The sequence below is a fragment of the Protobothrops mucrosquamatus genome, unplaced genomic scaffold (assembly GCF_001527695.2).
Source record: "Protobothrops mucrosquamatus isolate PMUCROS unplaced genomic scaffold, P.Mucros_1.0 scaffold_140, whole genome shotgun sequence".
In the NCBI taxonomy this organism is placed as follows: domain Eukaryota; kingdom Metazoa; phylum Chordata; class Lepidosauria; order Squamata; family Viperidae; genus Protobothrops; species Protobothrops mucrosquamatus.
This window is the reverse complement of record NW_015386216.1, coordinates 260,700-273,521: the sequence shown is the minus strand read 5'-3', so window position 1 is coordinate 273,521 and position 12,822 is coordinate 260,700. Positions and strand designations below refer to the sequence as shown.

General features: G+C 42.8%; 1 protein-coding gene across 1 annotated transcript in view; it reads left to right on the top strand.

The window, feature by feature from the left end:
* Nucleotides 1–12,822, top strand: part of SLC4A4 (solute carrier family 4 member 4) — a 104,474-nt gene that overhangs the window by 5,284 nt on the left and 86,368 nt on the right. Inside the window, exons 2-3 of the mRNA XM_015818580.1 lie at nucleotides 3,227–3,387; nucleotides 6,951–7,130. Of these exons, the coding sequence (XP_015674066.1) occupies nucleotides 3,227–3,387; nucleotides 6,951–7,130 (341 nt within the window). The remainder of the gene's footprint in view (nucleotides 1–3,226; nucleotides 3,388–6,950; nucleotides 7,131–12,822) is intronic.

The following is a 12,822-nucleotide window of genomic DNA, read 5'->3' as shown; positions in this document are numbered from 1 at the left end:
GGAAAAAAAAAGATCTTGCAAAGTTGGAATTGATTGATTGAACTTTTTAGTTCCACCCAGTCTGCCGTTACCACTGCAGCCACACCAACCTAATGGGCCACACCCACCCAATGGGCCACACCCACTCAATGGGCCACACCCACCCGGCACTCGATGATGCATAAGTGGGTTTTGGGTTGCAGTTTGGGCACTCGGTCTCTAAAAGGTTTGCCATCACTGCCCTATACCATTTCAGACAAATGGCTGTCCAGTCTCTTCTTAAAAACTTCCAGTGTTGGAGCATTCGCCGCTTCTGGAGGCAGGTTGTTCCACTGGTTAATTGTTCTCCCTGTCAGGAAGTTTCTCCTTAGTTCTAGGTTGCTTCTGGTTAAGTAGAGTCACAGAAGCAGGAGGCGTGAGCTTCAATGGACTCCAGTAGATGGTAGAGGACAGGAAGGCCTGGAGGAACGTTGTCCATGGGGTCGCGATGGGTCGGACACGACTTCGCAACTAACAACAACAACAAGAGTCGCCTTACAGGGAGACGGGGTGGCAAACAAAATTAATTAATTAGCAATAAATGTGTTTTTACTTAGCGGTAATAATAAAAACTACTTGTTCAGATATGAGATAGTAGATATTAAGAGAAAAAGATAGGAAGTATTAAATGTTGAAATAAGAGAAATCTTGGTTACTAAATTTAAGAAATTCGGAAATGATTAGAAAATAAGAATGTTATATTGTATTATTAACTAGTTGATGTAAGGTGGTGAGAATTCAAATAGATAAGATGTGTATCCTGAACATTAGATCTTGGGATGAATTGTGATGAAGGGAATTGGGGTTATGTAAAACCTGGAAATTATAAATATTAAACGCTAAATTTAAAGATTAATGGGAAACTAAAAATGGGAAAAAACTAATTAGTACATTGATTGTCTAAAAAGATGGAAGGTTAGAATTGTATTAGTTTAAATCTGAGACAGTAAATACCAAGGGGAGAGGAGAGGAAACGCTTAATGTAATAGTTTGAGATCTGTACTAAAGATATTTGTATGTTATTGAATTATTGATCAACTCAGCCGCCACGTTGCTTTTCAAATATTTAAATGTAAAAGTAGAACATCAGTACAATTTATTTTTTTTTAAAAATTAATTAATTAGCAATAGCTAATGGGATATATTGCTCAGATATTTTCTCCAACTGCTGTACAGATGTGATTTATCTCGTTCTATTATAGCCAGCAAAAAAGGGTTAGGAGCGCTTAGCTGCTGCGCTGGTATTTGTGGGTTTGTTCTTTCGCAGAATGCTTTGCACAGCTTTCCCTGGCGCGTTGGTAACTAGACGCATCTGTAGCTTCAAAGAGCTGTTCAACAACAACGCAATAACTGTTGTTCAGCTTTGTCCCTTGAAAAGGTTAAGCAATTTAAGCAGCAAGCAGAGTCGGAGAACTTCTTTTGTTACGCTGGCTCTTACCACAGCTTGATTGATGAAAGTTGTGTTGATTTGGAGAAAGGAGTTGGGCAGCCACACAACCAGATCTGCTACTGTTTTGTAACTTAAAGGGGGGGGGGGGAGAGTCTGGAATGTTCTAATTCTGCATTTTCCCAAAGGCTCCAGTGGGACACGATTCCGTATTACTTGTTTCTACTTTGGATAGCAGATGATGATGATGATGATGGTGGTGGTGGTGGTGGTGGTGGTGGTGGTGGTGGTGGTGGTGATGATGATGATGATGATGATGATGATGATGATGATGATGATAATAATAATAATAATAATAATAATAATAATAATAATAATAATAATAATAATAATAATAATAATAANGGCCTGATTGTATGACATTTTTTGCAGCCGTCGTTAAGCGAATTGCCACGGTCATTAATTGAACCTGCAGTCGTTAACCCAAAGCCACGGTTGTTAATCGAATCCATTGTTTGCTATGGAGTGCTTTTGCTGAAAACTGGAAGTAAAATGACATAAATCGCACTCACGGGACGCTGCAAACAGCCACAAATGCAGTCTGCTTGCTGAATGTCCAAAATATTCCCAGAGTTCTTAGCAGCAGCCATGCTGGCTGGGGAATCCTGGAAGTTGAGGTCCACACATCTTAAAAGTTGCCAAGGTTGAGAGAGACTGACATATTGCATTATTAACCCATGGTTTCTAAATCAACAGGTTATTGAAGAAGTCCTTTTGACCTAATTTGTACATACAGTAACTGTTTATAAACTGTAGTAGCTGGATTCACTGAATTTAGTAAGCCAAAATTAAAGAAACCCTCATCACAGGCCTCGTGCAAAGTTGGACTGGGTTTGCAGCTATATAGTGATCTTAGACCAAGGGTAGGCAACCTTGGCTCTTTTATGACTCGTGGACTTCAACTCCCAGAATTCCTGAGCCAGCCATGCTGAGGGGAAAAGGAGAGGTTTCCAAGCTGAGCCATGCTGGCTCAGGAATTCTGGGAGTTGAAGTCCACGAGTCATAAAGCGGCCTAGGCCTAGGCCAGAGATAGGTAACCTTGGCTCTTTTATGACTCGTGGACTTCAACTCCCAGAATTCCTGAGCCAGCATGGCTCAGCTTGGAAACTTTCCCTTTCCCCTCAGCATGGCTGGCTCAGGAATTCTGGGAGTTGAAGTCCACGAGTCATAAAACAGCCAAGGTTGCCTAGCCCTGTCTTAGACTCTTATATTGCTTTCATTTCAAACACTAAGAAAAAAAATATGTTGCTTATTTTTTTTGCAAATGATAAGGAAATTTATTTGCTTGCTTCTATCTTGTATTTTATTTTAATTTTAATTTGTTGTTTCAGTGGCTTTTATATACTTTGGATTATTACTATGTATGCCGCCCAGATTCACTTTATGAGACGGGCAGCTATTAAATAAATTACTATGTATGCCGCCCAGATTCATTCTATGAGACAGGCAGGATTAAATAAATAAATGGAAAATGAAAGCGTGAAAGCGGGCTTAAATCTTGCGGTGATAGGCTGGCTTTTGTTCTATCAACTTAGTCTCCAGTGGTGGGATTCAAAGAGGTGAACAACCGGTTCTCTGTGTGGATATCTCTTCCGGAAGCCCGTTCTGGGACTGGGCCACAAAAAATTAGCTGCCGGTTCTGTTGAAGTGGTGGGAACCGGCTGAATCCCACCCCTGCTTGTCTCACTTTACCAGATTTTCAGCAGGCCAAGATCCACATTTAGATAAGTTCAGCCTCATTCATTCTTTTGCTCGTTGCAGGTGGATAAAATTTGAAGAGAAAGTGGAACAAGGAGGAGAGAGATGGAGTAAGCCCCATGTTGCCACGTTGTCGCTTCACAGTTTGTTTGAACTGAGAACATGTATAGAGAAAGGCTCTATTCTGCTGGACCTGGAGGCCTCAACACTCCCTCAAGTCGTAGGTAAGTCTTAACAGAGAAGGAGCGTTCCACGCATAGCATCCTTGATGTAGATTTTAGAAGAATTGTTGGTCTTCTAAAGATTCTTGAGAACCCAATCTTGGGTTGATCACCGGGACCAGAGGTTTAATCTTCTGAGCTTTCGGACTCATGAATGTGTCCATCAGAAGGTGTAGAGATTCTCATTCTTGAGAATCTTCTAAACGACTAAAGATCTGTTCCAGTACTTGAAGAGCTGTCACAGGGAAGAGGGTGTTGATTTATTCTCCATAGCACCTGAGGGCAGGTCAAGAAGCCATGGGTGGAAGCTCCTCAGAGGGAGATCCATCCTGGAACTAAGGAGGAATTTCCTAAGAGTGAGAATAATTAATCAATGGAACAGGTTGCCTCCAGTGCTTCATCAATGGAGGTTTTCAAGAAAAGAGTTGTCCAAGATGATGTGAGGATTCCTACCATGGACAGGGGGTTGGACTAGAAGACCTCCAAGGTAAGGTCCCTTCCCCCCTACGACTCTATGGTTCTATGAATATGATGTTGCATTTGCGAATGAAAGTCTAGGTTCCTGATCTCTCCTCATTGTTCAATAGACTTAAATGGTCCATCAAGAGAAATCACCTATGGCAGTGGTGGCGAACCTATGGCACTCGTGCCAGAGGTGGCACTCAGAGCCCTCTCTGTGGGCACGCACGCCGTCGCCCCAGCCCCGCTACTCCCCGTGGCCCCCTCCTCACTAGCAGCCCCCCCGGAGGAGAGTCGCCCCGGGAGCAGCCTGCGCAGAGCAGCGCAGCCAAGGACATGGCAGCCGGGCAGCGGGGACAAGACTCCGTCCTCGTGCCCCATCGTGGTCAAATGATGCTGCAGGGCGTGGACAGAGGGCGTGACCGCCATGACGCTGCTGGACTGCCTGGGCGATCTGCTGTGGAGGCGGTGGGTGGACCTACGGGCATGAGAGGCAGGGACGGAGCAGGGGCGAGGCAGTTTTGGGGCACTCGGTCTCTTTTTTTTTTTTATAAACAATTTTTATTATTTTCCATTTTACACCAGCAGAAGCTTAAGAACCAGCGTGGAGATATGGTGGTCAATTAAAAAAAAGAATAACATTATATGTATACAATTCACACAATATTTCTTAAAACTTCCCTCTCTATCTATGTAGAATATTATAATCAATTACATTCAAATAAATTCATTCATTAATATATCTAAATATAAATTTCCTTAATCAATAAAAACTTTCAACCGCTCAATATCAATATAATAATTAAATTAGTACAATCCTATAGCCAATTCATTCATTAATATATCGCTATATCAAAACCAACTCTCCTATTTAAGTTATTGGAATCTCATTAGTACATTTCTAAGACAGATTTTCATTAAGTATATTGCCAGATATAAATTTCATTAGTCAATAATCTTTTACGAAAGCTCCTTATCTATCCCAGAATCCTGTTTTAAACTTTATTAATTTTTCCAAATATTTAAGTTTAAGCTAACCTAATTATTTAACTATTTCAGGGGCCCCCAATTTCTCTTATTTAAAAATATTAGCTCCAACACTAAATTCCTACATTTCTCAACTATATTTCTATTCTTTTTCAATAATTCTCTTATTATTAATTCCATCTCATTCCAAAACAAAAACCACAAACAGGAAAAGAAAAGAAAAAAACATACACACAAAGAAAAAACACATATTCTGGCTATACTTCAATATTAAATTCTAAATCATTTCATAATAGCCTCCCATTTAAGGCAAACCAAATCCAGGACAATCCAAATCGCTATAAAACCTTCTAACACTCCGTCTCTTAAAGGTTCGCCATCACTGACCTATGGGAACTGAAAGCTGCTAAACTCAAGAGTTTGAGGCTCTCTAGCACTCTTAGTGATTTATTGAAATTCTACCAGATTCAGGACAGTTATGCAAAAGCAATTGGACTCTATTCAAGAAAAGCCATGTTTTGTTCTCCTTTTTTTTTAAAAAAAAAAAACCAAACAGCTCACTCTTAAACAAGAAAGATAAGTGGGCTTCATCTCATGTACTTATTTGTTTAATGTCCATTGTTTACAGTTAGTTCCACAGCTAAAGAAAACAAGTGATTCCTGTCTTTACAAGGCAAGAAGGTGTAATTGTTTCTAATAAATTTGTACTTACTGTCACTTGTCAAATTAAAATCCAGAGGTTTTAATAAAAGAGGAAAGTAGGGGGAAAGTTGGAATCTAATAACAAAAGAAACGAAATCAAGTGTTTTTGTATGCTGAAAACATTTCAATAACCCTGAGGAATCTCAGTAGAATATAAATAACCTTGAGGAAAGAGAAACTGTAATATTAAATTAGTAATGTCAGCTTCTAGATATTGAAGCAGAAGAAGAATCAACCAGCTATAACTATAGAATAAAATGTCCCAACCATATTCTGGTGTTTGTTTTTGTTTTTTTTAATGCTTATGACTGATTTGGGGGAAATTATATCACCTGAAGTTTATTACAGTTGGTGTTGTATGTTTATGTAAGTTCTTTTATTTCTGTTGTAAATTGCCCCGGGAATAATGAATAGCTGTACAACAGAAGTTATGAATACATAAATTACATAGAATAAATTAAATTCCTAGTTTGAGTCGGTTGAGCCTCGAGTGCACTTGCAAGAGGTGATGTGTTGAAAAATATAAAAGAATAACACAGTTGGGAGGGACCTTAGAGGTCTTCTAGTCCAATCCCCTGCTCAAGATGAGGCCCTATATCAGGGGTAGGCAACCTTGGCTCTTTTATGACTCGTGGACTTCAATTCCCAGAATTCCTGAGCCAGCATGGCTCAGCTCGAAAACTCTCCCTTTCCCCTCAGCATGGCTGGCTCAGGAATTCTGGGAGTTGAAGTCCACGAGTCATAAAGGAGCCAAGGTTGCCTACCCCTGATGTAGTCCCTTAGAACAGTGATTCTCAACCTTGGCCACTGTAAGAAGAGTGGACTTCAACTCCCAGAATTCCTGAGCCAGCCATGCTGAGGGGAAAGGGAGAGTTTCCAAGCTGAGCCATGCTGGCTCAGGAATTCTGGGAGTTGAAGTCCACGAGTCATAAAAGAGCCAAGGTTGCCTACCCCTGCCCTATATCATTCCGGACAAATGGCTGTCCAATCTCTTCTTAATAGAAATTTAATATATAAAATATACAAATATGAAAGAATAATATTGCATGATAGTGTGACTGGGCTGGTTACAAAGGTGGTAGACATAGTGACAATTCCAATTTTGGGGCAGCTGAATTTTGATATGTGAAGAAACGGTCTTAGTTTGCACCGTAAATCAGAGGTCCCCAACCTTTGGGGCACCAGGGACCGGTTCTCTGGAGAGAGGTTTTTCCACGGACCGGAGATGTGTGGTTTTGTGTGCTGCCTGCATCCCACGGACGGGGCTTTGCTTGTTTGTGCGGACCGGTTGCTGGCATGCCGCGGCCCGATACTGGTCCACGAACCGGAGGTTGGGGACCCATGCCGTAAATTGCCCAGGTAGTTATTTTGTGGCAATGTAATATGCATGTTGTCATTAAAGTCTCTTCCCCTCACAGAGATGGTTGTTGACAACCAGATTGACACTGGGCTGCTGAAACAAGACATGAAGGACAAAGTCATCTACACGCTGCTCAGGAAGCATCGTCATCAAACCAAGAAATCCAATCTCCGTTCGTTGGCCGACATTGGAAAGACTGTCTCCAGTGCAAGTAGGATGTTAACCAACCCTGATAATGGTAATGCAGAGGCCGGTGGGATGTGGCCTTCCCATAGGGACACACTGAAAAACTAGCTCCCCTCTCAGCTAATCCACGAGCAGCTTAGCAGATCCTACTGATCCATTGATCAGTTATGGATTCTGAAGGCTTATAGTGCTGGGGTGCATGGCTCTAACACAGGGGTGTCAAACTCAATTTCATTGAGGACCGCATCAGCATTGTGGTTGCCCTCGGGGGGCCGGGTGGGTGCGGCCTACTGGGTGGGCGTGGGTGGAGTGGATGTGGCCTACTAGGTGGGCGTGGCCAGCTCTACATCATTCGCGTCAAGGGTGCCTGTGGGGGCCTGGGCAGGAGTGGGGCAGATCTGAGGGTCTCTGGCAGAAGGGGGTGGGACCGGGGCAAGCGCCAAGGCATGGTCCATTTCTTCATTCTTCACAAAGGGTGACATCTGCCCAGCATGCACCCAGGGGGCGGGGGCGACGCGGCAGGGGCTGGTTCCTCACTGTTTCCAGACGGCCTTGTGGAGTTAAGACTGAAGCGTTTCAACATAGATGGCCACCACAAAATTGTACATTGGCTCCCGGCCGGCCTGGGCCAGGGCCAAGGCAGCGGGGGCTGTTCCCTCACTGTTTCCAGGATGGCTTCGCGGGCCACATGAAACCACTTCATGGGCCACATCCGGCCCCCGGGCCTTGTGTTTGACATGTCTGCTCTAACACGTCTCGGCTGCAGCCTGGGGATTGCTGGGGAAATGCTTTGCTTTAATTAGCCTTGGCCCGTGCCGAAATGCAGCGGTATCCGCAGGGAAGAATGACAAAAACTGCGTTGTGGTGCCGCCCATTTTAGCGGTGCCGGTGTGGATGTCTCGTTGCATGGCCAGGCCTAAAAGGTGGAGCTTGCAACACATGGGAGAGGGTAGCACTATTTTCCTCTTTTGAGAAAAAGCTACGTTTACAATTGTTGGAAGGTTTGAGGTACAGCTTGCAAAAATTTCTATCCCTGGAGAGAGGAGAGAGTCAAAACTAAGCATACGAAGGCTGCGTAGTTCAAATGACCTGACTCATAAGATGAACTTCTAGAGCAGGGGTAGGCAACCTTGGCTCTTTTATGACTCGTGGACTTCAACTCCCAGAATTCCTGAGCCAGCAGGGCTCAGCTTGGAAACTTTCCCTTTCCCCTCAGCATGGCTGGCTCAGGAATTCTGGGAGTTGAAGTCCACGAGTCATAAAAAAGCCAAGGTTGCCTACCCCTGTTCTAGGGTTTCCTCTCCAAATGTCTGCATGTCTTTGGCTTTGAAGAAACATGCAGGATTAAACTAAATTCTTGCCCTATTAAATCCGGAAGGAAGTCTGATTTTATTTATTCGTTTTGGAATGCGCAGGGGGCCACCCAGCACGTGGTCATTTTCTGTGCTTCCTAGTGAAAACTAGTTTCCTGCTCTTTACACTTCAAGGAACTTTACTTCAAAAGCACAATTCAGCGCATCCAACGAATGAATCAAAACACTCCTAGAATTTAGTATAATGCAATATTCAGTTAAATTACCAATAAAAAAAATAATCCCCAGCTGGAAAGAGCTACAACCGTCGTTGCCTATTGTGAGTTAACACAAGTTTGCATGAGGTTTTATTTGGGTTTTCAGGGGTTTAAGACAGGGGTCTTCAAACTTGGCCCTTTTATGACTTGTGGACTTCAACTCCCAGAATTCCTCAGCCAGCGTGCCTGGCTGAGGAATTCTGGGAGTTGAAGTCCACAAGTCATAAAAGGGCCAAGTTTGAAGACCCCTGGTTTAAGAAGACCCCACATTCCATGTATTATATTTTTTAAGTATCTTGTTAGAATATACTGTAAGCTGCTATGTGATTCCTGGAAGAATTTAAGAATTAAGACTTTTATTAACAGTGTTCTGAACAATCCACTATAGATCTTGAGAACTATGCAGGCATCCGAATTTTGATCATGGTGGAGTTACAATGGTTGTGTGAAAAAAGAGTCATACCACTTTTTTCAGAGATAGGCAGGGACAGATGCTTGATAAAACCGATTTTAAAGTCTGTTTTTTCCCCCTCCAAGATTATAATTATGGGGAGCTGGTTTTCAAAAATCTAAATCAGAAAAAAATGACAGAACAGATGTTTGACCCATAAGGTGCAGAACATATTAGAAATACTTGAACTTGTACAATTTTCCAGGACCTGGAGATTAGATACAATTTGAAGATTTAGTACACCTGTACATTTTCCCTCTAAAAAGCTTTTTTTTTTCAATAGGAAAGATGATGAAAACCTCATGAACTTAATCCAGAAAGTAATACTCTTATCACTTTTGTAAGATGGAAATTGCGACGAGGACAATAATAGCATTATATCCCTTAAAAGAAAATGACACTTTCTCTGAAATGATAACATACCTCTAATTTGCTTCTTTTCTCAGAGACAAATTGGATTTGTACTTTTCAAAAGATTTTCTTCCTAGCCTAAGTGCTGCAGAACTAGGATATGAGCGAATCAAAGAGGAAAATAGACAAGAGTTTAAAAGTGATAAGACTGTAGAAGAAGAAAAAATAATAACACCATGATTTAAGAGTGAACAAACTAGTTTCTTAAATACAGGATTATAATTTCCTAAAAGCCAACTATTATTAATAAAATAAGAGAAGATAGTAACAAGTTTAGTAGCCATGTTAGAAATGAGAAACCTAAGTGATCCTGTTTCGCTTATTTAGGCTAAAACAAGAGTTTGAAAACAAAGTATCATTTATTTATCACAATTACTTATTTAAGCTGGAGGTGGTTAAAAATGTATCAGGAAGGTTGCAATTGTCATTAAATTGGATTGACTGACTGGAAGGGCAGGTCAACGGGATTTTATTCTCGAAATGTTATCCTGCTTGTAGCTAAATAATACAGAAACTTGAAAATTAAAGCGAGAGAAAAGAACAGAAGGAGGGGATTGGCAGGTTAAAGGGAGCAAGCTAATGAGTCATTATCACGTTATTTTAAGCGATACAAAAAGGGACACGTTTTTATTCATTGCCAACATAACGCGCTGGAATAACACGAATAACACATTTCCAAATGTTCAGGTACAAATTGTTTTTTCCCCCTCATGCGGGGCATTTCACAGCGTGCATTCGAATCCAACAATAACCAGCAAAATGTGGGCCAATCTATATTTTGGGCTATAGTATCTTCTGTGATGAGTTATATAAAATAATGTGTGTGAAAGGTTTTTTTGCATTTGTTTCAGTTTTGCGGGTATCCTGACAAGAATAAAACCAACAGGCTGTGCTCAGAAATTTAGCCAAAAAACATCTTAGGTCACTGAACTCAGTTGTCCTTATTGAGAATGTATTAAGTAGGGAAAGTTAAAATTTAGTCGAGAGAAGAGATACATCACCCAAGTAGTATTATATTGACCCTGGTTTCATTAAACATGAAATAATAATCCTCCTCCTCCTCCTCCTCCTCCTCCTCCTCCTCCTCCTCCTCCTCCATCTCCATATAATCATCATTACCACCATCATCTTGACTTTTTTAAAAAACCTGAACATTTTTTGAAAAAAACCCTCTGTTACATCATCTAAAATGGTTTGATTGAAGCTTGTACCTTGAATGTAATCCAAATCTCAGACGTTTTAATAATCCGGTGTTATAAATATGATACTTATAGACCAGATGGGAACATGATGGCTCAGTGGTTAAACTCTCTGAGCTTGTCAGCTGGAAAGCTGACGGCCCAGGTTCAAGTCCTGAGCGCCATGCAATGGGGCGAGCTCCTGTTACTTGCTTCCGCTCCCACCCGCCTAGCAGTTCCAAAGCAGGCGAATGCGAGTACGGTAGATAAATAGGTACCACTTTGGTGGGAAGGTAACAGCGTTCTGTGCACTTCAGCCTATAGCCATGTTGGCCACATGACCACGGAAGTGTCTTAGGAGACTATTGGCTCCCTCAGCTACGAAATGGAGATGGGCACTGCCCCTTAGAGGCAGACACAACTGGATAGGACAGGGGTAGGCAACCTTGGCTCTTTTATGACTCGTGGACTTCAACTCCCAGAATTCCTGAGCCAGCCATGCTGAGGGGAAAGAGAGAGATTTCCAAGCTGAGCCATGCTGGCTCAGGAACTCTGGGAGTTGAAGTCCACCAGTCATAAAAGAGCCAAGGTTGCCTACCCCTAGGATAGGGGAAACATTTACCTTTATGGATCAAACCTGGGCATTTTATGGCCCCGGGCCACCCCTGGACCTTGGTTGTCCCTGTCTGGCCTGTGTGAATTTCTTTTATTTTGAAAGGGACTGCTATTTTTTTTTTTAATTTATGTACGTTTGTGTGTGCATGACCTAGGCACCTACACAATCCTATTTGGTTTGGACCTCCACAATAGTTTCTCATGTGGCCTCTTGGGAAAATTAATTGCCCACCCTTGCTATAAATGGTATTCTACCACTCAGTGTTTTAGCACCCCAATTGTCCGAATTTAGCTGGCCACAAAAGCTGGGATTTCAGAGCTGAAGCCCCCAATATCTAGAAGTCAGAAGGTTGGAAATGAATATGATGTATTTATGGGTCTCCTTTTTTTTCTTGGGATTGTTAGGAACATATAGGCTTTTACTTCATCTTGCAGGAATATCGTTATTTATAGCTGCTCTTTATTTCTAGAATGCTGTGGGAAATTAAATGTCAAAATAACTAATTCTGCTCATTTGTTTTGGAGAGCCAGCCCCCCAAAATACAGTTGAGTGTTTCTCTCTAGAACTTAGGCATCTGCTAATCTTTCAGTTGCGGTGATTAACCTTGTGGTTTCAAAAGGTTTTCATGGCCCAGGAAAAAGACTTCGGTTTTTAAGGGTGACCATTGTTCCTTTATTACTCGAGGTAGGATACCTGGATTTGGTGGCCTCAGCTCACCTGTAGTTTGGGAGAAGCTTTTCCAGTTCAGAGATGAGGTGAACCTATAGAGTAAATGATACAATATCATGCAAATAGCCATAGGACTTTGCATCCTAGGCCAGTGGTGGCGAACCTGTGGCACGCGTGCCAGAGGCGGCACTCAGAGCCCTCTCTGTGGGCACACGCGCCATGCCCCGGAGATGGCAACCGTCCCTCTTCAACCAGCTGCCCGCTAACTGGCCGAGGTCCCACATGGCCGGATGCATCCCACCACCCATGCGCTCTCTGTGTGTGGGGGCTGATGGTGTCAGGCAGACGCCGCCCCGACCCCTGCCTCACCTTTCCCTGTGACAATGGCACCCCCGCCCTGCCTTGCCTCGCCTCGCCTCACCCCACAGGATGAGCCTCCTGCCCATCGCCCCACCTGCCAGAGACCCCCTGGATCTCCCCCAACCCTGCCCGGCCCCCACAGACGTCCCTCCCCACGAGCAACATTGAGGTGATCACGCCCACCTTGGCCACATCCACCCAATCTGCCATGACCACCACAGCCACGCCCATCCAGTGGGCCACGCCCACCTGGCACCCGGTGATAAATAAATGGGTTTTGGGTTGCAGTTTGGGCACTCGGTCTCTTAAAGGTTCGCCATCACTGTCCTAGGCTCAATGCCAAAGTTACTTAATTCCCATATTTCTGACAAAAACGGTCATATGAAAAATAGGGCATTAAGTGAAAGAACAACATCTTATGAATGGTTGTTGAATTCCAGCTTAGTTTCTGGTATTCTTTTTTCTGCAATGTGTATGCTTCTCTTCTCT